We start from the raw sequence: 27,066 nt of genomic DNA, 5'->3' as shown, positions 1-27,066 counted from the left end.
CTTGTCTTTCCAGTGGCTCCCGTGCCCCAGATGGGGTTGGCACACAACAAGAATTTAATAAAGTTTTGTTGAATGAAGGAAAGAAGGAAGGAAGGAACAGGGGCCACGTTATAGATACTGGGAGTCCCATTTGGGTTTGGAAATCTGGATCCCGACTCTGGAAGCCATGGTCTCCTCTGTCCCGCCTGCGCTGAGCTGTGTTTTAAGCCATCCCGGCTCCCTGCCCCTCTTTCCCAGGGAGCTGGGATTTTGGGCAATTTTTGTGAAACAGTTTCCTAAGCTTGTAGGTTTCATTTGTTTAATATTTCAGGGATATGCAACAATGTGGTGGCTCTGTGGCCGCAATCCCTAGTCTTGCGTGAGTTATTTCTCAACTGAGTTCCTATGAGAGTCTCCTGTTGCTTCCCTCAACCTCTCTGTTCTCTGTCTGAAATCGATTTACAATTCTGCGGCTCACTTAATTTACTTAGTGCATTTTATTGATTTATGTCACAGAACTGAAAGGTGCATAGATCAGAACATGCCGAACAGGGAAGGGAGAGGGGAACCAGCTTCCACAGTTGCCCGGACTCTGACATCGAGCTGCAAGCAGGTCAGCCTGCTGGCGGCAGCCTGAACACACCGAGTCACTGGTGCGTCCTCGTGCCTGTGCATTAATCCTGGGTGATCTTTTCTCCCTGGCTGCTTGGGGGACTCACTGTCACCTTCACCTGCCAACCCAAAGGTCCTGCCTCTGTGAAGTCCTCTCTGGCCCCCAGGCTGAGTTAGTTATGCCCGCTCTGGGCTCCCAAGTCACCGAGTACATGCCTGTGGTCCAGGGCCTGACAAAAAGGGAACTGTGATTCTTTCATCCCAACAAGACAGACAGTTCAGGACACAAAGAGGCAAGAGACTGGCCCGAGTGGTCCACACGTCCATTTTTCCCTCTCACCTGCCATTCCCAGACAACATTGAGCTAGTTTTTGCAGCCCTCTGACCGTGGGTGGGGCATCGTTTGTCTGAATGGCCCTGGTCCTTCTGTGGAGGCAGCAGAGCTCTGGCATCCTCCTGCAGAAGGAGATCATTTCCTGGCCATTCTCAATAAACTCACAACACAGGCCACCTCACCTGGAGCCATTCCATTCTTGGAAGCAGGGCAGGCTGCAGCCTTGTTTTCGGGGAAGGGCTGCAGGGACCTTTGTCCACCTTCCCTCCACCTTCCCAGGGCAGGCTAGTGGGCAGCATCCCTCGGTGCCAGGCTGTGTGCCAGGAGCTGGGTCAGTGAGGAGAACGCCTCACAGCTTCCGACCTTGAGGAGCCTTCTAGTGGGGGAGACACACAAGGAGGTGGAGAGTCACATCTGTGAATCAGGGACCCATGGGGGTGCCCAGAGGCCTGTGGAAGGGAAGATGGCAGTATAGGAAGGCTGTGTGGAGGGTTCCACGTGGGGAGGGTCCTGAAGGGTGAGTGGCATTCCTTCTACTGCATAAGGGTCACGGCGGTGGATGGGGGCTCATTCCTGGTAGAATGAATGACGTGTGCAAAGACGTGAGACCCAGTATCCTTGTGCCAGGCACGTGACAGATGTGCAGTAGACACTTGCTGAATGACTGAAGTGTGGAAGGAAGGTGTAGCCCCGAGAGGTTAAGTGCCTTGCTCAAAGTCACACAGCAAATTTAGGTTAGAGTCACCTGCCAGGATCCTGAGGGCTTTTAATCAGCATCCCGCCCACCCTGCCAACACCACCCATCCTTTCTCATCTCACCCTTCCTTCCCACCCATTCCTCCAGCCTCATTTTCTCTAGCATCACACATGGTCCTCCCACCTCCCTCATTCTGAAGTGCTGGTTCTGCCACTTTCGTTCTGAAATTCTGGATTCCTCTAATTACGTGCTCTTATTAAAAGTGATTAAACCCCCGTGCCGGTAGAGGACTGCTCCCGGAGATCACAACATCCAATAATTGCTTTAGTTGCTCTAATTCCAATTATTCAAGATTATCTTTCCAGGTAATTAGGTGTCTGGGTAGTCTCGCCTGTTCGCTCTCTCAGAGAGTGTCATATTAACCCCAAACGGTGACCAGCTTTCATGTTTCATAATTGGAAACAGTTTCTCCATGGTGAGAAGACTCCGTTAAGTGTAAACAGTGGTAATTAACATTTCGAAATGACTCTTCGGTCTTATCATACTTTGGTTTGAGAAATTACCTCGGATGCTTAAATCCAGCTCTTTGCCCCTCTGAGCAGAGGTTTCAGCAGCATTGGGGAAATAGGGCTTGCTGAACTGCACGGGGGTGGAGGCATTTGAAAGATGGCTCCTTTGCACATTCTAGGAAAGTCTTTGCATGGGCTCGTTTCCTTCTGGATCTCTGCCTGCATGGGAGGCCTTGGGATGGAATTTGCCGTAAGACCCTTCCATTTGGCCCAGGCTTTGCATTCACACAGGACCTCCACTTTAGACAAATGGTGAGTCCTTCAAATGAAGTTGTACCATCAAGGCCACCAGGTACAGTTGTGTAGGTTACCCACTGTGCAACTCTGGGGGCCATGATTCATCCACGTGAGTGGCATTGGGTTGGGCAGTGCACATCCTGTACGACTGTAGGCAGGGGCTGGGGATACACAGACTGGGTTAAAAGAAGACAACATTCAACATACAGGTCTGTACCTGCACCTCATTGCTGAACCGCACTGCCTGTGAGGAGCAGGGAATTTATAACCCGATTTTGTCATGTTTCTTTTTTAATTGATATAATTTCATTTATATAATATACAAAGAGTGAGAGGCACAGAGTTTACGTGTACAGTTTAATGAGTTTCAAGAAATGCATACGTCCATGTAGCCCACATCCTTGCCAAGATGTAGAACCAGGGCCAGCTTCGTGGGCACGTGACCTTATAGTCGCATAGGGTTCCGTGCACGGAAGGACCCTCCGTTTGGTTTAGTGCTATACTGTAACTGTCTTGAAATTCTTTTTTTTTTTTTGAGTTTCTGAAGCAGGGTTTATTTATTTTTTTATTTTTTGGCCAGGCCACATAGCTTGCAGGATCTTAGTTCCCTGACCAGGGATCAAACCCACACCCTCAGCAGTGAAAGAGTGGAGTCCTAACCACTGGACCACCAGGGAATTCCCCCTGAAGCAGGGTTTAAATAGACTTTACTGTTACAAGGGAGGCCCTACCGAGCAGCGCCTTCTAAATGGATACATGTGGTCCCAGGATGGCAACATGGAGAAATGAAGGGGTCATGATTGCAGAAGAGGTCACTGTAACTGAAGGACAGGGTCCCGGGGAGGCCGGCCAGGAATGCAGCAGACATGATCAGGACAGGCCGGGTGGCCAGGTCGCAGGCTGAGGGAGAGGACAGCTACTGTCTCTCCCGCTTCTTATAGTTCTGTGGGTGTGACAGGACCCAGCCCGATGGCAGGAGGAAACACAGGAAGCAGGAGGTGAGCCCAATGGCGATATCCATGGTTCCGAGCTGCTCCCGCGGCGGCTTGGAATGGATCTGGGCCCGCGGCACGGGGAGCCGCCGGGCCGGGCCTGTCAGGGCCCTCAGCAGCAGTGGAGTCAGCACAGACATGACCGCACAGAGCAGACCGCAGGTAGCAGGCAGCCGGAACCCAAGGTCGTGAAGTCAAAATCTGTCTTGAAATTCTTAATAATTTTTTCAACAAGAAGCCCTGAATTTTCTTTTTTTTTAAAATTAAATTAATTAATTAATTTGGCTGCGTTGGGTCTTCGTTGCAGTGCGCTGGCTCTCTCTAGTTGCGGCGAGCGGGGGCTACTCTTTGTTGCGGTGCGTGGGCTTCTCATTGCGATGGCTTCTCCTAGAGCATGGGCTCTAGGCACGTGGGCTTCAGTAGTTGTGGCACGTGGGCTCAGTAGTTGTAGCTTGGGGGCTCTAGAGCGCAGGCTCAGTAGTTGTGGTGCACGGGCTTAGTTGCTCCGCGGCATGTGGGATTTTCCCGGAGCAGGGCTCGAACCCGTGTCCCCTGCATGGGCGGGCAGATTCTTAACCACTGTGCCACCAGGGAAGTCCCCTGAATTTTCATTTTGCACTGCCTTCCCGATTTGGGCTGTATACTGCACCCCCATATTATTATTCACTTACTATTTCCCTTTATGTTGATTCACTTACAAAGTCGAATTATTTTCTCCCCATCCTGAGCAATGAGATCTGTCAATTCACGGTTTTAGTGTGCCATGTTACTTTTTTCCGAGGTGCTTTAAAATAAATAATAATAGTACCAAAAACTTATTTCTGTTTTGCCAATGTGTCAGACGCAGCTGATTCCCCCAACAACTCAGTGAGTTTGTGCTGTCGTTAAACTATGTGATGGGTGGGGAAACTGAGGCCCAGAGAAGTTAAGTTAACTTGCCCAAGGCCATATGGGTTGCGGTGGTGGTGCTGGGTTGGAGCCTGGGCAGGTGGGCTGCAGAGTCCTTGTGCTTTACCATTCCACTTGCTGCCCTGATGCGAGCTATTAAAATAGAAGAAGAATCCCTGCGACTAGGGAAGGACTAAAATCTAATGAAAGGAAGGGACGAGGTAAGTGTTGTCTGGGTGGGGCTGGGAGGGAGAAAGGGCCGTCATACCACATGGGATGACACTTGTCATCCTCCAAAGCCCTTATGACTCATACATCTAATGCTTCTTCCTTCTTGTTATGCTTCTAGTTCCAAGATAGGAGTCTAACCATCACACATGGGCTGTCAGGTGGGAAGGCCTCAGAGAGCTGGTCTCACATGTTCCATTTTGCAGATAAGAAAACTGAGGCCCTGAGATAAAACTCTTCGTGGCTGCCATGGCCTGAGTACAGGTAGACCTCAGAGATATTGCGGGGTCAGTTCCAGGCCACCGCAATGAAGCAAATATCGCAATAAAGCAAGTCACACCAATTATTTGGTTTCCCAGTGCATAGAAGAGTTATGTTTACACAATACTGTAGTCTATTAAGTGTGCAACAGCGTTATGTCTAAAATACAATGTGCATACCTTAATTAAAAATACTTTATTGCTAAAAAATGCTAACCGTCGTCTGACAATGCAAGATGGCCACAAATCTTCAATTTGTAAAAGCAGTATCTTCAAAATGCAGTAACAAGGTGTGCCTGTATAAGGAGTGTACAGGTGGCGTACCAGTCCCTGAGAAGTGGAGTCCCCACTCTGGGGCAGCCTCCCCCAGCCCAGCCCTGGCAATTCTAGGAACACTTACTGAGCACCTGCTACATACCAGTCCCTTTCAGGCATCGTATCCCATTTAATCTTCTCAACAGCCCACGAAGTGGGTTTACTGTTATCCCTCTTTTCAGATCAGGAAGCTGAGGCTCAGGCTAAGACACTTGCTCCCGGTCCAGGGAGGGGCAGAGCTTGGGTTTAATCGCAGAGCTGAGTGCAGTGTTAATGCGGAGCACGGGCTCTGGATTCAAATTGTGACTCTGCCTCATCAGCTGTGGGACCTCAGGCATGCTCCTCATCCTCTTTACGGCTCACTTTCTTCATCTGAAAGATGGGGGAAATAGCATCCACTCTGTGGAATTCTTCCGAGAGTCAAATGGAATAATCCACGCGAGGGGTTAGCACGGGGTCTGTCTCAATCAGCACTAGCTTGAATGAATATTCCAGCATATTTCCGCCATCTCCTCCATTCGGCCCGACCAGCTGGAAAGCTAACTTGGCAAGAACTCAAATTTGAGTTTACTTCTACTCAACTAACCTTCATTGACTCATGCACAGAATTCCATTCCCTGCTAAATACTTTCACATCTCTTGGTTCATTTAATTCTGTTGACAGCTCTTTGAGGAGGTGCTGTTATCTCTGGTTTACACCCAAGGAAACAGACTCAGAGAAGTTGAGCTACTTGCCTGAGGTCACACAGCAAAGCAATGTATCCCATCAGTCACGTGCTATTTCTGCCACACCTCACAGGTCTTTCCACCCTGCCTGGGGCCTCCTGGCCCCTCTTCCACTCCTTGGGCCCAGGAAGTTCTTTGGTTGGCTTTGCTGTGTGTTCTGACCCAGCCAGGTGGCCCCATTGGCTCACAGCTGTCAGGGCCTGCGTGGAGCAGAGGGAGGTGGCAGCTAAGGGGACCCATGGCTGCTGCTGCTCCTGGCACCCTCTGCTCCTCACGCACCACATCTGCTGGCTCCCGCAGACTCGTCATTTGCAACCATCTGCCGGGCTCCCTGGAGGCGCTAAGTCTGTGATGTGACACAGAATCTCCCAAACCCACTGCCTTTAGCCTGTGTGAGGAGCAGAGAGACCTTATCTATATCTTGAACCCACTAGGAACGATGGACTTAAGTTAGAGGCCCTTTCAGGCCCTGGAGGGCTGAAGCCCCTGCCCTGGTTTGCTACCCAGGAATTTGCTCCTGCAGACCTGGTGCCGGTTCTGGAGCCAGCCTGACTCCCGTGGGCTCTGCTTCGCTTAGGCTTTCCCCTGAAATTTCATTTTGAGTTTAAAAAGTCCTGTGTCTCTTGGCAGGGATGCCCTGGTCCCCTGCTTGTCCACAGAATCTCTGGCCTCGTGGGCTTCTGGTATTCAGCGTGTGTTTTGCCAAAGGCAGAGAAAGGCCCGGGGTGTGTGTGTGTGTGTGTGTGTGTGTGTGTGTGTGTGCGCGCGCACTTGTTCCGGAGACACGAGGAAGGAAAGTGGTTTCTCCGAAGCTGGTGTCTGTCTGTTGGTCTCATCACACACTCCTCTTCCCTGGCCCATCTCTGGTGGTGAGGGCAGAAGCTGTTGGTTTTATTCATTAGTTAAAATTTTTTTTGACTGGGGGGTACCAGCTGTTTTGAGATATAATTCACTTACCATTTGTTTGTCCCCTTAAAGTTCAGTGGTTTTTAGTGTATTCACAGAGTTGTGCAGTCATCACCACTATGAATTATAGAATATTTTCATCACCCTGGAAAGAAACACTGTTTCCTTTAGCCATCATCCCTCAATCCACCAGACCCCACAGACTCACACAACCAACGATCTCCTTTCTGTCACTGTAGATTTGTCAATTCTGGACATATACGAACAGAATCATATAATATGAGGATTTTTGTGCCTGACTTCTTTTACTTAGCATAATGTGTTTTTTTTTTTTGCGGTACATGGGCCTCTCACTGTTGTGGGCTCTCCCGTTGCGGAGCACAGGCTCCGGACACGCAGGCTCAGCGGCCATGGCTCACGGGCCCAGCCGCTCCGCGGCATGTGGGATCTTCCCAGACCGGGGCACGAACCTGTGTCCCCTGCATCGGCAGGTGGACTCTCAACCACTGCGCCACCAGGGAAGCCCCCGCTACTTGTTTTTGTAAATAAAGTTTTACTGGAACACAGCTACGCTCATTCCCTATGTATATCCCTGGCTGCTTCCATGTTATAATGGCAGAGTTGAGCGGTTATGGCAGAGATGGTATGGCCTGAAAAACATAAGATATTTCCTCCCTGGCTCTTTACAGAAAAGGTTAGCTGACCCTGCTTCATGGTTTACCATCAAGTATGCAAACTTAAACACAATAGATTTGCTTGTTTTTGAACTTCCTACATAAATGTGATCAAATGATGAACCTTTTTTGTGTCTGGCTTCTTTTGCTTAACATTATGTTGATCATTATTGTAGTCCATTCGGGCTGCTAAAAACAACAGAAATTTATTTCTCACAATTTTGGAGGCTGGAAGTCCAAGACCAAGGCATCGCCAGATTCAGTGTCTGGTGGGAACCTGTTCCTTGGTTCACAGATGCCCGTCTTCTTGCTGTGTTCTCACAGGGCAGAAGGGGTGAGGGAGCTCTTTGGGGTCTCTTTTTATAAGTTATTAATCCCTTTCATGAGGGGTCCACCTTCATGATCTAATCACCCCCAAATGCTCCACCTCCAAGTACCATCACATTGGGAGTTAGAATTTCAACATATGAATCTGTGTGTGTGTAGGGGACACAGACATTCAGTCTGTAGCAATCACGTAGCTGTAGTTTGTTCATTTTTATTGCTGTGTAATATTCCATTGTGTGACTCTAAGACCTTCTGCTTGTTCGTTTTACTCTCAGTGGGCATTTGGGACATTTTCAGTTTTTATTATGAATAATGCTGTTAGTTCAAGTGTGGGCCCCAGACCAGCAGCATCAGCGTCACCTGGGAGCCTGTTAGAACTGTAAATTCTCAAGCCCCACCCCAGACCTCCTGAACAAGAAACTTCGGGTGGGGGCTGGCAGTCTGTGTTTAACAAGCCCCTAGGGTGATTCTAATGCATCCTCCAGTTTGAGAATCCCTGCTGTAGTGTTTACCTAGACATAGAATTACTGGGCCAACTCTGTATATCTTTAATTTTACTAGTCGTCTTGTTTTCCAAAGCGGGTGTACCAATTTATACTCCCACACACGTGGTATGAGAATTCCCATTGTTCTGTTCTCGACAATGATTAGCTTTATCAGATTTTTAAAATTTGCCCAATGGATGGATGAGAAGTGGTATCTTATTGTGGTTTTCAATTTGCATTTCCTTGGTTATCAGAGGGGTTGAGCATCTCCTCATGTTTATTTGGGTTTTCTCTTGCGTGAAGTACCTGTTCACATCTTTTGTCTATTAGATTGTTTGTCTTTTACTTATTGCTTTATAAGGTTTTTTTTTTAACATATTATAACCCTTTGTTGCTTATAGGTATTACATACCCCTTTTGTCACTCTGTGGGCTTGCCTTATCACAGATGTCTTTTGATGAATATAAATTCTTAATTTTGAAAATTGTGGGAAAACACCCATAGCATAAAATTGACCATTTTAACTGTACAGTTCAGTGGCAGTAAGTCCATTCACGTTGTTATGCATCCATCTCCATACCGTTTTTATCCTCCCAAACTGAAACTCGGTATCCATTAAACACTAATTCCCATTCCCCCCTCCCAGTCATCGTTCTCCTTCTTGTCTCTATGAATAAGACTGCTCAAGGTACCTCATATAAGTGGGCTATGCAATATTTGTCCTTCTGTGCCTGTCTTATTTCACTTAGCATAATGTCTTTGAGGTCCATCTATGTACCTCACTGTGGATGTGTCAGAAACAAAATGTTTTGGTGTGGTCTGGTATATATACTATATATATATATATATATATATTTTTTTTTTTTTTTTTTTTTTTTTTTTTGCGGTACACGGGCCTCTCACTGTTGTGGCCTCTCCCGCTGCGGAGCACAGCCTCCGGACGCGCAGGCTCAGCGGCCATGGCTCACGGGCCCAGCCGCTCCGCGGCATGTGGGATCTTCCCGGACCGGGGCACGAACCCGCGTCCCCTGCCTCGGCAGGCGGACTCTCAACCACTGCGCCACCAGGGAAGCCTATATACTATATTTTGTTTATCCATCGGTTGATGGACGTTTGGATTGTTTGTACCTTTTGGCTATTGTGAATAATACTGCTGTGAACATTGGTGTACTAACGTCCATTCAGATCCCTGCTTTCACTTCTCCCACCCAGAAATGGAATTGCTGGATCATATGGTAATTCTATGTTTAATTTTTTGAGGAACCACCATACTGTTTTCCATAACAGCCGTACCATTTTACATTCACAGTGCACGAGGGTTCCAATTTCTCTCCGTCCTCACCAATGCTTGTTATTTTCTGTTTTGATAACAGCCGTCCTAATGGATGTGAGGTGGTATCTCACTGTGGTTTTGATTTGACTGGTGATGTTGAGCATCTTCTTGTGCTTTTGGGCCATTTGTGTATCTCCTTTGGAGAATGTCTATCCAGGTCCTTTGCCCATCTATGAATTGGCTTGTTTGGTTTTTGTTGTTGAGCTGTAGGAGTTCTGTATATATTCTGAATATCATTCTTTATCAGATATATGCTATGCAAGTATTTTCTCCCATTTTGTGGGTTGCCTTTTCATTCTGTTGATAGTGTCCTCTGATGCACAAAAGCTTTCAAGTTTGATGAAGTCCAGTTTATTTGCTTTTTCTTTTGTTGTCTGTGTTTTTGTTGTTGTAACCAAGAGATTATTGCCAAATGCAATGTCATGAAGTTTCCCCGTTTCCTTCTAAGAGCATGAACACACACGCACAACTTATTCATCCATCCATCCATCCATCCATCCATCCAATAATTTTGATTCTCCAGCTGCATGCACATCCTTCTGGCCTCATGAAAAATACTCCAAGGCTGTCCCGGGCCCATTTGTCTGGAAAACCTTTGCAAACATTCATTTGTTCCTGCGCTGCAGTGGGTGCAGGAGAACTCTTCAGTCTTGCTACTCTCCTTGTCTTCCTTGGGAGATTGGGTGATTTCTGCTTTAAGATTTCCTAGTCTGTTATTCTCTCCCTGGCAGGATGGTGTGTGCATGTGTGTGTGTGCATGCACGTGTGTGCATTGGCAGAGGGTGCAGGGGCCCCCTTCAGGGACCCACTCCAGCATCTGTGCTTTCTTGCTTCCCTTGAATTAGCAACACTAGCTGCTGTAACAAAGAAACCTCCAAATCTTAGTCGCCTTCCGTGATAAGAGTTGGTTTTCCCATCACGGGAGGTCCTGTGCAGGTGACCCCATGGCCGACCCCCTTCCTTATGCTCATCCAGAGCTCCAGGCTCCTTCCCCTGCAGGCTTTGGAGTCTTCTCCATCCAGCCAGAAGTTGGGGAAAGAGGATGGTGTGGGAGGTCCCTATGGGCCGGGCTGGGCTGGGAAGTGGCTCCTTTCATTTCCGCCCACATTCCTTTGGCTGGAACTCAGTCTCATGGCTGTACTCAACTACAAAGGCTATAGGGAAATGTAGCTTATTTGTGTGCCCACGAGGAAAAGGAAATGGGCTTTGGTGACACGTGGAAGTCTCTGCCATACCCTCTGTCTTCCCTTTCTCTGTCCCCCAGGCCGGGGGAGCTTTATTGAGTGTGGGATGTCGGGGGGAGAAGGGGCAGGAGAGGGGAGGTAGCCCAGGTCTTCTTCTCTTTTTCTAAATACAATATTTACAGTAAAAGTTGTGGCTTTTAAACTTAAAAGTCCAAGCTTTTGCAGCTCAGGAGCCTTGCTCTTGTGTCCTGAGACCTGGCCCTGCTTTCCCCTGGACCCCCTCCCCTGCAGCAGTGGATACAGGTGGGGAAGGACAAGGGGTTCAGGAAAACTGTGGGAAACCTTACCTAATGTCTCAAAAAATTATCCTGCTACTGTTAACTCAAGAATCCAGTTGTGTGTCTGCCACCCTTTAGTTTGCAGATACTAGTTTCTTGCACGTTTTAAAAATCAAAACGTCCATTACCTGCTTTCAGGTTCTTGATTCCTCACTGGTTCCGCAGGATTCCCCCCTGCACAGCAACAAAGGGCCACCAATCCCAGGTGCGGGTCCCTGCACCCTGGACTGTGTTTATTTGCTTTGGAGGCTGATTCAGAAAGCACAGAACTTCACTTCCCTTTGGACTTCGGCTCTACCTTGCCAGTGCTCACTCTGCCCTTTTCACTTTAACTGATCCTCTTTCGTGCCACAGAAGTCGGAAATAAAGCAGAGTTGTGGCGTTCTGATCACTTCCTGTCATGCTTTGACATCAGACTGTTGGCCCTGAGCAGACTGTTTGTTCCTGCCCAGTTGTTCTTGTTCTGAACAGAACTGCAGAGCTCATTTTTGCTCTCACCAGCAGATTTCACCAGCTCAGTCCCTGGTGGTGGGCGCCTGCCCATCCCGACAGGATCTTGACACCCTGCCTACAGGGCCTTCGAGATTTCCTTCCCCATTAGGGTGTCTCCTCCCATCCCTGCTGGACTCCAGCCCGTGTCGAGGCATGTTTGCCTCGATGGAAGCCTTTGGGGAGCATGAAGTTTGGACTCTTGGAAGGTCAGTGGTCATCCTGCATGGCCCTGTGCTCTCTCAGGAGACCATCTCCCTTGTTGACAGGGGATCTGAAATGGGCAGTCTACCTCTAGATCATTCTCCTAGTGAGACAGACCCAGGCAATCGCTTAGTGCTCCCAAAATGCTTGGCACCATTGTTGGACCGGCGACTGGTGGGAGGTTCTAGAAAAGAAGGAAGATTGGCTGCAGGAGCCAGAAGCCTGCTCAGACCAGCTTAACTACAAAGGCTGTTTTGACAGGACAACCCCACAAAGTCCGGATGAGAAGTATTTAAAGACCAAAGCTTAGGACATGAGAAAGGGACTGACCAGGAGTCTTACCTCTCTTCCTCTGCACATCTGTTTCTTTTCTTGTGGCCTCTCCTGCGTGATGACCGTAGCCCTATAGTAGTCTACTGACCTTCCATCTGTTAACTAAATCTCTAGGTCCCATTTTCAAATACTTGAGGACAGAGAATCTGATTGGTCCAGCTTGGAGCTGGGAACAACTCAGACTGGATGAGCTGAAGCAGGGGGCGGGATCACCCAGCACGTCCCAGGGCTGTGGTCAGTTTCATTAAGAAGGTGGTGTGGTCAGGGAGGAGATGGTTGGCAGGGCTACTGTGGCAGGGGGATGGGGAATGAACCATTGTTTGGTTTAGGAGAAAGAGGAGGACTTTCTCCTCTTTCTGAGGCTGAGCACACTGCTCACACGCACACAGCTGCAAAGTGACAGCATCAGGATTCAACCCGGGGCCGCCTGTACTCCAGAACCGGCTCTGTGGTGGTTTCCGAGCCATTTGCTCTGGGTTTTCTCTACTTTTTGTTCTCTTCCAAATCTAGTTTCCTTGGAAATAAAATTCAGAGCTCACTTAAGTCCTCCTTCCCTCTCTGCACCTCAAGGGCATTCCATCCTGAGGTTTATTTAGAGTTAAATACGCTGAAGGGGGAGGGGCCCTTACAAATGGACCGGTAACCTGCTGGGCACGGAAGGCTGCCCAGCCGTCCTGGCTTCCCCTCTGCTGTCTCATTATTTTCCGTGGAGTTCTCATCAACATCCCTTTACGACTGAAGTTGATAAATAAACTGGCTGAGACGGTCAGAACGATTTAATTTAGTTCAACTCTGGCCCTTCCCCCTCCTGCACTCATGCCAACGGAAGGACCTCTGAGCCGGGGTTCAAAATAGGGCCTTCACCTCCAGCAGAACTGGGGCCAAGCAGGGCCAGCACCCAGGGGACCTTGGACTTGCTTCTGAACCTCTCTGAGACCTGCAAGGTAAAGGTGACAAAGACCCTCCCTCCAGGCACTTGAGTTTTGCATTCTGACAAAATCATGTGAACCTTTCTTCTGGAAGGGAGAGTTCTGGGGTTCCGAGAGTCAAAAAGCTTTCAGATTTTTGATCTTAGTCATTGATTCAATGGGTATTTCTTGGGCACCGGCTGTGGACGCCACCGTCCCAGGGTTATTTTTGGTCCCTGCCCTCCTGGGCTTGACTTTGTTGAGGCAGAAACTCAGGGGAAGAGAGTGAGCCCTTGTTACTGCTCTGATCGAGGCAGTGACCATCAGTGGTCCGTGCGAGTACGCGACTGATTGATTGATTTCTCTTTATCCCCCGTACCCTCCTCCCATTCCCCTCTCTTCCGTACTGGCAACCCTCAGTTCTGTTTAAAGTATTTATATTTGTATATATTCTTGCACATGTGTCACTTTTTGCATCCTTTAAATTTATATAAATAGTACGTGTATTGCTATTTCTGCAGTAAGGCAGTACGATGACAAATCACCCCAAAACTCAATGGCTTACAAAAACAAGCTTTATTTTTCTTGCTCGTGGGTCTGAGAGTTGGGCGGTGACTGCTGTGGGTTGTGGGCTGACGGGGCTTGGTTCCAGGCTGTGCCTTGGGTTCAGGTCTGCCCTGGGCGTGTCCTGTCACGCTGGGGCCGGCATCTACCTGGAGGATATTCTCATGGCGATGGCAGAAATGCAAAAGGGATGAGAGAAACCTGTGATGCCAGACATAGAGAACAGACTTGTGGTTTCCATGGGGGAGGGTGGGTAGGGGAGGGAAGGAATGGGAGTTTGGGATTAGCAGAGGCAAGCTATCATATATAGGATGGATAAACAACAAGGTCCTACTGTATAGTATAGGGAACTATATTCAATAACCTGTGATAAACCATAATGGAAAAGAATATGAACAAGAATATATACATATATGTATAGCTGAGTCACTTTGCTGTACAGAAGAAATTAACACAACATTGTAAATCAACTATACTTCAATAAATAAATAAATGAAAGTCCCATTCATGCATGAAAAACATCAAGAACAAAAAGACAATCCTAAAAAAAGAAAAGAAATCTGTGATGCCTTCTTAAGTCTTGGCCAGGGGATGGTGCATGGCCACTTCTGTCCATATCCCAGTGGACAAAGCAAGTCACACAGCCAGCCCCAAAGTTAGTAGGGTGGGGAAGTATGTCCTGCCCCAAGAAGGAGGGGTGAGACTGTTTGCTGAACAGTAATGCAGTTGATTGCAGTATCTGTTTTAGGTCTCACTTTGTTTCTTAAATTTCCATTAAGCACTGCGTGTTTAAGCTCCATCTATGTGGCTGTGTGCACACCGAATCCAACACCTGCCTGACACGCCATGCTGAGCATCTCCTCTGTGTGCTATTTGTTCTCCTAGAGATGGATGCCAAGGTTGTTTCTCACTCTCTGTCACCACAAACGATGCTGCAAAGAACATCCTTGCGTCTGCCCTGTGAGGATGTCCTTGAGGTGTACACCCAGGAGCAGAATTACGGGGTCGTAGGGTAGGATATACTCTTACTTTGCAACATTAACACCAGCGCCGCTGGAGGGTCCCACACGCTCCATATTCTGACCATCGGACTCACATCCGGGTATCAGCCAGCTTTCTAACGTTTACCTGTCTAAATCAGTAGAAAGCCTAATCTCCTTGCCTTAATTTGCATTTCTCTGATTAGTAATGCGTCTGAGTGTCTCTTCACGTGCCCCTCAGGTTTGAGTTTCCGCTTCTGGAAACTGCCTCTTCACATCCTTCACACTGTGTGCTTCCTACCAGGAGAGAGAGGTCGGGGGAGGGGCGGGGGCCGGGAAGGGGGCTGGGCGGGGGGCAGAGGTGTGCAGGCCACCCATTTGGACGTGTTGGGCTGAGGTCAGAGCAGGGCATCCATGTGGCTGAGGCCTCAGTGGGCACAGGCAGGAGATTTCACCTGGAAAGGAGTCCAGGCTCATCTGCTTTGTCCCGGTGGCATTAATTATTTAACCTTTATTAGCAGCTCTGAGATAGGAAACCTGTTGTCCCTTGATTGGCCCCATGAAGAACCTGAAAGAAGAGGCAGATGTCACATTATTTGCTGTATTATGAGTGGCCTGAGAGGTGCCCCCAAACCCTTCTTTCTCAGGTTGCTATGGAAGTCAAGAAAAGAGCATTTCTGAACCACGTCAGTCGAGGACCTACTATGCGCCGGGGGCTGAAAGATAATGATATCACCTCAGGGGTGATACCAGGACCTTGTGAAGACTGAACTCGTTCATTTAGTCAACAAACATTGATTGAGCACCTACTATGTGCACGGCGTATGCTAGGCCCTGGGATACAGCAGTGAATAAAAGCAAAACAATTCTACCTTCCTGCAGCTCACCTTCCAGTGGGGAGTCAGATAAGAAGTGAATGTGGATCGTGTAGATTATTAAGGTGGTTGGTGTTAAGTGCTTGGTGTTAAGTGCTAAGCAGGTGTGGTTGGTGTTAAGTGCTAAGCAGGGAAGTGGGGCAGGGTGAATGCACTTGTAAATAGGGCCGGAGGAAGGCTCCTTTGAATAAAGACCCAAAGGGGATGAGGGGATTGACCACGTGGGGTCAGCAAGGCGTTACAAAAAAGCACTGAGTGGCTCCTGACACCTAGTAGGCCCTCTGTACAACGACTATAGTTTATACATGAGGAAGCGGAGATTCAGGGGCGTCCTGTGACTTGCCCACAGGAGCTCCTCTTGCCCACAGGAGCAGGCTGAGACTAAGGTTAAGGGCCTTGGGTACAAAATATAAGGAGGGGCTTCCCTGGTGGCGCAGTGGTTGAGAGTCCGCCTGCCGAGGCAGGGGACGCGGGTTCGTGCCCCGGTCCGGTAGGATCCCACATGCCGCGGAGCGGCTGGGCCCGTGAGCCATGGCCACTGAGCTTGCGCATCCGGAGCCTGTTGCTCTGCGACGGGAGAGGCCACGGCAGTGGGAGGCCCGCGTACCGCAAAAAAAAAATAAAAAAATAAAATAAAGAAGGGGAGGGCTTCCCTGGTGGTGCAGTGTTTGAGAGTCCGCCTGCCGATGCAGGGGACGCAGGTTTGTGCGCCGGTCTGGGAGGATCCCGCATGCCGCGGAGCGGCTGGGCCCGTGAGCCATGGCCGCTGAGCCTGCGCGTCCCGAGCCTGTGCTCCGCAACGGGAGAGGCTGCAACAGTGAGAGGCCCGCATACCGCAAAAAAAGATCCCAACCCCCCCCCAAAAAAAACCCAAAAAACCCAAAAACAAATATAAGGAGACCTTCACTCTCAGAGGCATGCAAGTCCCAGCCATGGTCAAGAGGCACAGCTGGGCTCAAACCTGCTCGCTGACACGCAGCATGGGGCACTCAGTAAGTGCTGCACGTGTGGGGATGGCCAGCTATGCAGGGCTTGGCTACTGCTTCATCACAGAGAGGCTTTTCTGGGGTGTGATCTGGGCTGTAGGAGACCCATAAGAGCAGGAAAGATGAGAGTGTGATAGTAGAGAACAGAGAGCTGGGACCCTGCCCACCCATTCCTCATTCTCTCACTCTGAGCTGGGTGCCCCGGGCATGTGGAATGGAATCTGGCCCACAGCCTCACCTCACCAAGCTCACCATGGAGCAGGCAGATTAATCCCAGCTCCAGCCATCGAGACTTTTAAAAACCATACACGACAGAAACACAACTCAGGCAGGCTGAAAGGAAAAAGGAAATTTCATGGGCCCAAGTAACTGAGGCAACCTTCAGGCCTGGCTGGATCCAGGACTCACACTACATCTCTGGAATCTATCTTCTTTTCAGCTGTTGGCTTTACAGTTCCTCTGTTATGGCTTCATTATCTGGCTGACTCTTTCCAAGAGGTGGCCTGGTGACTGCTGGAGCGTCCATACATAGCAACCCCAGAGGAGAGACAGCTTTTCTTGCCCAGCAGTGCCCACAAAAGCCCCAGGCTGGTTCTCAGTGCGATGACTTGAGCTACTTGCCCTTCCTGAATCAATCACTGTCATCAGGGAGATGGAAAACTCTGATTGGCCAGGTTTGGGTCATGTGACCTTCCCGGGGCCAGCAGTGAGACTGTCCCAAACCAAGGGATGAGAGTGGAGGGAGGGTAAGGAAAACCAGGCCGCTGTTACCAGAAGAAGGGAGGATGGACTGGGTGACTCCTCTATGATTTTACCCTCTGTCACCTTCAAGGAGCCATTGAACCTCTCGTGCAGTGGTTCTCAAGTCTGGGAGCAGGTTAAAACCACCTGGGTAGATTTTAAGCAATACAGGTACCTGGGCCCTACCTGGATAGACACAGGTCTGAGGTAGGACCCCAGCCCCATTAGTTTTTAAACGCTCCTCTGGCAGCCAGAGCTGAGAATCACTTTCCTGGGTTCCCACTCCTTAATTCACTCCACGTATTATCATTCTGTGATTAGGAAAGATTTTTTCAGTCTCCCGGCTCAGAAGGAAGAAAGTTCAAAGGGACAGAAATCCGTAAGCAGACTCTAAACCCCTTAGCCAGTCTCTGGCTTATATTAAACTGAGCTCCAGGCCAGTGTCCGGGTCTCCAGGGATGGAGCTCATCAGGGTGGGCTTCCTCAGAGTGTGGCTTCTGATGGGCATCAAAGCCACTGAGGTTAAAGTCATACTGCCCGGGCCGTGGGCCACTCCGAGGACCCTCTGAGCCAGGCCTTTGTTGCACCCTCCAGCACCAGCCAAGTGGCAGCAGGAAGATCCGGGTCAGCTGGACAGAATCCAATTTGATGCCTCTCCCTGGTGCCCAGTAGGCCTGACACATGGAGCCCTGGTCTTTGTTTTCTCTCCACTCACAAGGGTTTTATTTTCCTTAGAGCTGGGCTCGGGGGTGAAGAGGCTGGGAAAGACCGAGTCAAACACTTAATCAGAGTCTCGGGGCGGCAGCTTCACAGATGTTATTTTTTACCATGATGTGAGGAGATGGGCAGGGTTGGGTAGGGAGAACGTTCTGGAGTCAGATGGATCGGGGCTGGAATCCACCCTCTGGGACTCGCTTCTCTTTGTGATCTTGATCCTGGCTTAAGCCTCAGTTTCCCCATCTGTCAAGTGGGGCTAATAGGAATTCCCACCTGATAGGGTTTTTGTGAGAATGAAACCAGGCAGTGCACGTGAAGTCCGCGGGCCTGGCACACACTGGCTGCAATGGTGATCTTCACCCACAGAATAAGTATTATTGTGTGCCTACTTTCTCAGGTGAGGGGTGATTGGGGAAACCCTCTGCCCCCATGGAGCTTATAGTCTAGTGGAGGAAACAAACATGAATAAGATTATGATATATGCATTGAAGAAATTATGATAAGGCACTGATTCTCCACTGTGGCTGTACCTGGGGAGATTTTCCCTATACTGGGAAGTCAGAGAGGGTATCCTGGAGGAGGTGACAGGTGGGCTGAAGGATGGGTGTGAGCCAACTAAGGCAGGAGCTTGGTGGGGGTGAAGGTGAGGTAGAATGCTCGAGACAGGGAGGAGCATGGGCAAAGGCCCTGTGGCATGAAGGAAGTTGGCGTTGGGGAGGGGGTCTGAGAAAAGGCCAGTGTGGCTGGAGCACAGATAGGATGAGTGTGGAGACATGAGAGGGGCCAGACTGCACAAGGCCTTGAAGTCTGTGGTGAGGAGTCTTTCCTCCATCTGAACGGTAAGGGAAGCCTTTGAAGGATCCTGGTGGGAGGTGACAAGGTCAGATTTGCATTTTCAAAAGACCCCTCTGGCTGCTGTGTGGAGGGTGGATTGAAGGGGGATCTAAGTGGACATGGGAGACCCATCAGGAGGTTACCATAGTCATCTGGGTGAGCAGAGACGGAGGCTTGGATGAGGTGGTGGCTCGATGTAGAGGTCAGGGGCTTGGGTTTGGCATCAGTCTCTGACATGTTTCTTAACCCTTCTGAGCCTCAGGTCCCTCATCTGAAGAGGGAGGATAGTAGTAATAGCCACCTCGCTGGATTGTCGTGATCATTAAGTGGGAGATAATGACCTGCCTCCACAGTGGACACTTCACTGAGGTCAACCTTCTGTGCTACCCTCTCACCCTTCAGTCGTCATCCCAGATGGCACGTCTTCCAGCTCGTTGCTTCTCCACTGGGATTCCTTGTCAGTGCATCTTATCAGCTTGTTTTGTACTCATCTGCATCCCCCACTAGACTGAACACGAGCTCTGCAAAGGCAGGGACCATCACTACTTGGATCATGGCTCTCTTTCTATGATTCTTTTTCATGGTTCTTTTTCTGTGCCGCGCACATAGCACGCACATAATGTCTGTGGATAAATGAATGAGCGCCAAGAAGGAACAAATAAATGGATAACTCCTCCCGCGTTTTATGGAGCCAGGACTGAGTCCAGACTGACCTATGGTCGGGGTTGTGGAACCCTTCAGTGATGGCTTCCCACGCTTACAATCTAATGTCCAGGGCCTTTCCTTGGAGAAGATGGAACCATAATTGTAGATTAGGCTTTGTCATTCCTTTTCTCCATCTTGTATTCGTGAAGCCCGTTTTATTGAAATCCAGTGAGAAGCCCCACTTCCATTAATGCAGAAAAACTTCCACGGAGGATGCCTCTGGAACTTTAACAACACACGCCGTTTCATGCAGCTAATTCCTCCCCTTCCCCTCCGACGTTGGCATAAATCCATTTTTGTTTGCACTTCCTGGGCGGCTCTCTGCTGTCGCCATTCGAGGTGCTGGCACATAGCCTGGAAATCTAAGACTCTGCGTGCCGCAGGTCGGGTAGTAGTCTTTATTTTTGCTTCTTTACTGACTTGGTTAATGATGCCATCATTCATCGAATCACCCCCTGCCCCTTGGCCCCTCTCCTAACGTGAAAGCACCGCTGCTTCTGTGGATCCCACCTCCCTGGGTGGGTAGACTCTCTCACCTCCCTCCCATGAGTGCTGCTCTGGGGTGAGCCTGTGGTATCACCCTTGGACGACTGTGCCTTGTTCCTAAGCGGTCTCCCTTCACCCACCTCTCTCCTGCCCTGCATCCTATATCTATGCCCAGGTTTTTTCCCCCAAAGTTCAGCTTTTCTGTGTTTTTTTTTTTTTTTCCTCTGAAGCCTTCAGTGGCTTCCCATGGCCCCAAATTCCAAGTCCAGCCTCTTCAACTAGCATTTAAACACTTATTCCAATTTGGCCTCAGTGTAGCCTTACATTCCACCCCTCCTCACTTCTAGCACCCCACATCCCAATTTCCCTGGGACATTCATTCTGCCTGGAAAATGCCCCACAGTTTACTGCACCTCTGACTCTGCTCATGCTGGAACTTCAGCCTGAAGTGTTGGCTCCTCCCACACTGCTGACATTTACACATCCTCCAAAGCCCAGATCAAATGTCACCTCCTTTAAACATTTTAATCCCTTTACTCAGGCTTAATTGCTTCTCCAAGTTGGATGTAAGTGAAACGTCCAAACGAGGAACAAGGCAGATACCTTAACTGTCTCCCCACTATCTGTCCGCCCTACCTTTCTTCTTCCAAAGGAATTGGCTTCTGTTCAGCTGTCCACATGTATCCACTTTTGGGGAATGTAACCCTATATCCCCAGCCTAGGAATGAATCCCACCCAGTTGGTCTAAATCAACAAGGTTGTCCTGTCCCCTTGGCAGTGACTGGCTTAGAAGTAGGTGTGTGACCCCATTCTGCTGGGAGACAGTGGAAAGCTTCTCCTCCTCTTAGGAAGAGATGTAAGAATCAGTCCCTTCTTCCACTTCAGCCTGGATCGCTGCAGTCCTTTTATGATCGTAGGGATCTTAGAACAATCCATCATCCATCACCTGCAGATGGCAGAGCCCAAATATAGAAAGGATTTTGTGGTGATACTGTTGAGCTGCCAAATTAATCAAGCCCAGAGATGCTTTCCTTCCAAGGTTTCATTTACGTGAGATAAGAAAATCCCTTATTGTTTAAGGTAGTTGAATCAGGGCTTCTTGTTACTTGCAGCCTAAAGCACCCTAGCAGATATAAGGGCAACAGCTAAGTCAATCCGGGTCTATCTACTCATTGGAGTATTATACAGCCATTAAAAAGGAACTCTAAGGTTGTGTAGTCATATGAAACAATGCTGATAACATTATTTATGCCCAGAAATCAAGACACAAAAGTGTAGGTTCAGCATGATATAAAAATGTATGCAAATGAAAAAAAAGATCAGAAGAAAAGAATTTAAACAATGATGATAGCTGTTAGGGTAGTGAATCTGTTCATTTCTACCCCCACTTCCTGCTACCTTTAGTAATGTGTACACACACACGCACATATACATTATACTAAACATACTGTATAAAGTATAGTATATAGTGTACTATAATAACATCTAATATTGATTACATAGTTCAATAAGTATATATGGTATATACTAATTATATATGATATATATAATGATATATATTTGTGTATGTGTAGATGTATATTCATACCTATATATATAATTTTGCTCCTACAGATTAAACAGTTTATAAATATTATATTCATAAATTTAAACATTAACACACTGAGTTAATCCTCACAAACCCTCCGAGGAATGTACTATTATTCCTATTTAATAATACTTTGAGGAGATTGAGGCCCAGAGAGGTTAGGTAACTGCATAAGGGCACAAAGCTAGTATGCGGGGGGAGCAAAGATTTGAACACAGAGAGCTGGGGTCCAGAGTTTGTGCCTTTTTTTTTTCTTTCTTTTTACTGTGCCCCATGGGCGGGGGATCTTAGTTCCCCAACCAGGGATTGAACCTGGCCACGGCAGGGATAGCGCCGAGTCCTAACCACTGGACTGCCAGGGAACTCCCCAGAGTTTGGGCTCTTAATCACCATGGCACACTCCTTGTGAGTGTCCCTGAAAAAATGGCTCCCACAGTACTCTTTGTAGTTGGTCTTTTGGAACTTTCCTGAAGCATGCCGTGTACCATGGATTTCTGGTGAGGTCTCCCCCTTTGCAGTAGGGCAGGGCATTGACAGAGTGTATCAGGGGTGTAGAAATGAGAGGTGGTCCTCATCCTGGGGGTGTCTAGAGCGTCTTGGGAGCACAGGGACAGAGGCAGAAGCTCAACACCAGTTGCCCAGATGGCCGTGGTGTGCTGAGTACCACATAGAGCCTGACCCTAGCCAGCGGCAGCAGAGCAAAGCCTGATGATCATGTCCAGCCCATCTGCCAGCACCAGGCTTTACCCAGCCAGTAAATACTGGCCCGATTTGTCAAATCTATATATGCAAATAGTATGTTTAAACAGCGACATGTTGAATCAGTTGTGGGGGATGAGGGGGGATGAGGAGATCCAGGAGCATCAGCGTGGGATGCCTTCCCTTGTCTGTGTTTGGGGAGAAGGCTGTTGTGTAGGATTGAGTGCCATCCACATTTGGACTCTGAACCCTGGGATACATGGTGCTGGGGAGCTGTCCAGTGGGCAGTGCTGAAGGCTTGGGTCACGAGAGAAAGCAGAATGCAGAGTGAACAAAGGAAAGGAGATAGGGAGGGAGTCACAGAGACTGGGAATCAGGTCAGCATCTGCATCAAAGAGTCCCATCTTCCCCTAGAGGTGATTGGTAGTATTGGTCGGGGGCCAATCTATGGTAATCGAGTAGGGAAACTTGTTAGGTTAAGTAGTAAGCATATAAAGTGTATTTGGTTATAGGTATGTGAAGGAAAAAAGTATAATTATATGGCCGTGTGTGTTGGAAAATGTTTTATAGGCCTGTTTTGTTGGGAGAAATAGAATATATTGGATCAATGGAAATAGACAACTATCTTGTGCAGCAAGATACTTGGAGACACATGCATGATAAAGAGGGGAAAACTGCAGTTTTGACATTCTTGTGGCCACAAGAGAGATGGAGGAACTAGAGTAGTGCAGAGGAGAGAGAAATAAGTCATTTTCAGGGTGAAAAGGATGAGTGATGGATAAAGGAGATGTGTCCAGGCATGGTCACAACAAGGGTAAATAAATGTGATGTTGATAAATTTGTTTATTATGTTTGCTCATCAGCACAGCTGATTAGAGGACATGGTGGACGGAGGGAAGGCTGGAGATACTCTTCTGGTGGTCTTTAGGGGATTGGCTTGAGTTATTATATAGATACTGTGACATCCTGATGCCTTGGTTTCCCTCCCTGTCTCTTGCTGCTGCCAAAAAAATGGGTGACAGGTACGATCAAGGTAGAGTCCTCATCTTAGGAGGGGGCTCCAGTCTAAGACACATCACCAAAACAGAAACTTGGAAGAGAAATCAAGGCAGAGATCTGGTTATACACAGAGCAGAATCCAAGCTATCAAGCCAGTTCCTCAACTTGCAGGAAGCTGAAGTGTATGAATTGGGGCAAAACTGAGAAGGCTCGTGAAGGACGTGTAGGGGTTTTGAAGGAAAGATGAGGAAGGCCGAAAGCTAGGTAGGGAGAATGTGCCTTGTTTAGTCTTGCTTGGGGAATGGTGGGAAATTCATGTTACTGGGGTTCATGGTGATTGTGTTGCGAGAGAGAAGCCCAGAAAAGTTAGTAGGAGCGAGAGTATAAAAGAATATGCCAGATGAAAGGCTATGGACTTTAAATAGTGGAGAGTGATATTCAAAATCTTTTAATAACACTCAGGCAGCAACCATAAGTACAGACTCCGGCCATGGTGCTGGAGAAAGTCTTGGAAGGGAAAACTAAGGGTCTTGGAGAGGGGCGAGGACAGTGTATGTGTGTTGGAGGAACACTGGGGACAGGGAGGTGGTGCTCAAGATAGCAACTATTTACCTGTATGAACTGGTGTGAAAGTATTTCAGTATTCGAACCATCAGAATGACTGTACTGGTGCATATCAGCTGACCAGCAGGCCTGAGTTGGGAGCAAGGGAATGATACAATTGGATTTATGCTTTAAAAAGTGGCTCTGGGGCTTCCCTGGTGGCGCTGTGGTTGAGAGTCCGCCTGCCGCTGCAGGGGACACGGGTTCGTGCCCCAGTCCGGGAAGATCCCACATGTCGCGGAGCGGCTGGGCCCGTGAGCCATGGCCGCTGAGCCTGCGCGTGCGGAGCCTGTGCTCCGCAGCGGGAGAGGCCACAACGGTGAGAGGCCCGCGTACCGCAAAAAAAAAAAAAAAAAAAAAAAAGTGTCTGTGGTCACAGCAAATGTTTGTTCACCAGGTGGATTGGTGGGTAATAGAATTTTAGGATGGGTAGGGATCTGGGCTGATTTCTTTCCACCCGACAGAATATAAAAGTTTCCAGTCCTTCTCAGCCTGGGCCTGGCCAGAAATCACCTGCTTCGATCTGGCCCCTCATTCCCTGTGACTGAACATATCCCCAGCTCCCCACATGGTCTGCTCTTGGCCACTGCAGCCCAAGCTGCCTCTGTCCCTGGCTGGCTGTCTCTGCTCAGCCCTGTCTGGACATGCCTGCTGTGCCTTGCTCTTTTCTCCCCTCACCAGCGAGAGAATTGGCAATCTTCTGGGATTTAATTACAGGTTCCCTGAGGGCTTTTCAGCCCATCACAAGACTCCTGCAGGCTGTCACTGGGAGGGTGACAGGAACATGCAGTGATGAACAGCGGCTTCCCGGCATGGCGGCTGTCCCCGGTGGCTGTCCCCAGTGGCTGTCCCACGCCCCTTGGGTCGCTCTGTGTTTTCCCGAGCAAAACATGTCTCATTCCCATTTTGCGTGATCAGTTAGCAAGCAGGGAAAACGCTTGCTGCGGGAGAGATGATAAAAGAGAGAGAGCCACGCAGCCAGGGCAGAGGACAGAAAACACAGCAGTTCCTCTGGAGGTGGTACGTGCTCCCAAGGACTTCTGGAAACTCTTTAGATCTGTTAAATAATGACTTAGTAATTCTGCTCACTTTAATTACGTCAACCTGGTGTGCTGACAGCTCAGGTCCAGGGGGGATCTTTTTGGCCTTAGGCAGCCACTCTAGAGTCCAAGAAAGTTGGGAGACTAGGGTCAGCAAATACACAGCAGGCATGCCACTGTTTCCCACTCCTCCACCCACGGCAGACATTGCTAATTGATCATGGCACCACTAAGCCTGAATGTTACAGGAGCGTGGATGCGAATGTTGGCTGTTCAGGGCTTGGGGGTATCTTAAAATAAGACAATGAGAGATCTTTTTTTTGGGGGGTCCTTTTGAAGTACAGTGGTCATGTAAGGCCTCAGTAGGCCTCAGAGGAAGACATTCTGATCATGGCTAAAGAGGTCCCTTCTCTGCTGTCAAGATTCCCCAGTATTTCACCAATGCAGCCCTCTCTGAATATGCCATCTGCATGGAGGAGGATGGACCCTCATCGGGAGAGATGGGATAAATCCATTTACCTTTGCACTCTTTGTTCTTGGTCCTGGGAAAATAAGCACCCAAACCTCCTGTCTCTCAGGTTTCTCCTTCCAGGTGAAAACCAAATGATATGGACTCTACATTGCCAGCTAGAGTGTCTGTGGAGCCCTTCCTCCCTTCCTCTGCCAGTGTGCTGTAATGTCCTCATGGGCGACCACCTCTGCATCACTGTCAGTCTGCGTGATCAGGATGAGGCTGACTCTGCTCTCCAGGGATGCAGGATCCAGGCCTGGCCAGTCAGCTTTGCATCTTGGCTGCCACAGTGGGTTCTGGAGTCTAGGAGGCTAATGAGACTCAGGCTTAGGGGTTTTGCTGCACTTAGTGGAAAAGTGGAGCTCTCCTTCTGTGGGGTTTGTGGGCTAAGCTGGTGGGATGTTAGGCTTGAGCTGCTGGTCTTTGTCTCCCCATGGGGAAATCTTTCAGAGACACTGAGGAGTGGCTGAGCTTGGTATGTTTTGAGGAACAAAAAGACAGGATGTTTGGGGCTGGAGGGGGAGGGGAGCTTTGTAGGAGAGGAAGTCAGAGAGAAAGGCAGGAGCCAGCCTGTGGAAAATCTTGCAGGCTAGGGTAGGGGATTTGGAGTTCATTCTAACAGCAGTGGGAAGCTATCACCACTTTGGGCATCTCCACACCCTCAAACCTTCTTCGCTCCTGACTCATCCCTTCATATGAGTCATCTTGGATATTACCAGGATTAATTAGGAGTAAGAAGACTAGGGGCATCCCCAAGCTCTGCTGAGGACTTGCTCAGTGAAATGGGCCAGTTGCACCCTTCTCTGGGCCTGTTTCCACTCTGGCTCATGATGGAATTGGACTAGTTCAAGGATAACAAAAAGATTTCATCTTTCATCCCTTCTCTGTTCACTTGGTAGTGTTTGCCTGGACAGCTATGGAGAGAAGGACTGTGAGTATCACCCAGGCTCTATGGGAGAGTGCTACGATCCATTAGCAATGTCTGCCATGGGTAAAGGAAAAAGGAGTGGTGAGTCATTCATCTCAAGACCACATGCTCCCGGAGGTGTCTTCTGTAGCATTTTATGAGACTTTAAGTCAGACGTATCAGCAGCTTGGAGCACCAGACCAGGAATAAAAATGTCTAGCAAGTTAGGAAACTTACACAGGGCTTCCCACTTTACAAAGAGTTTTCATGGCCATTTTCTCACTCGAACCTAACAATCTATTATGTTTGTCTCACACCCTCCTTCTGGTAACCGTATTCTGGTTTTTTTCTTGGGCACCAATCCCTTCCTGTGCTCAGGCTGTGTGCTTTGGGGCTGAGGATAGGATACGAGAACCAGGCCTCTACCGTGATAGTCACCTCATCATGGCAGTGGGTCAAGTGGTGGACCCATGACCCCACAGAGGTTATGAGATGTAGTGAAACATGTGCTGCAACCCCTGGGCAAGGCTACTGTGCCCGTGGATTTGAAGGTGTTAGGATATAGGCCTAGGTGTGCTGGGGCTGTTTCCCACGTTCTTAAGAGCTCATTTTGCACCTCTTCTCAACTTGACGTTCAGTGATGTCACACTGGTAGCTCGAAGTCAGCCACAGTGGAAGTATTTGCCACAAATCAGGGACGTGTTTTTCCCTGAGAGCTGACTTGCCAGCACTCCACTGGCCTGAGGGCTGCCAGAAGCTTTCTAGCTACTGCAAAGAGCCAGAGACCCAAGCCACAAAGTGGGAGGTGGAGCC

The 27,066-nt window shown here is 48.9% G+C and overlaps 2 protein-coding genes across 3 annotated transcripts in view; one reads left to right on the top strand and one right to left on the bottom strand.

The window, feature by feature from the left end:
* GSG1L (GSG1 like) overlaps window positions 1-27,066 on the top strand; it is a 216,745-nt gene that overhangs the window by 85,919 nt on the left and 103,760 nt on the right. The window lies entirely within an intron of this gene.
* On the bottom strand, window positions 3,345-3,560 carry LOC307174780 (cytochrome c oxidase subunit 8A, mitochondrial-like; the record flags this gene model as incomplete). The annotated part of the gene is made up of 1 exon (XM_079899135.1): window positions 3,345-3,560. One exon carries the CDS (start codon window positions 3,558-3,560, stop codon window positions 3,345-3,347), a length of 216 nt encoding a protein of 71 aa, XP_079755261.1.

Source organism: Stenella coeruleoalba, assembly GCF_951394435.1.
Source record: "Stenella coeruleoalba genome assembly, chromosome: 15".
Taxonomy (NCBI): domain Eukaryota; kingdom Metazoa; phylum Chordata; class Mammalia; order Artiodactyla; family Delphinidae; genus Stenella; species Stenella coeruleoalba.
This window is presented reverse-complemented; position numbering and strand designations above follow the sequence as displayed.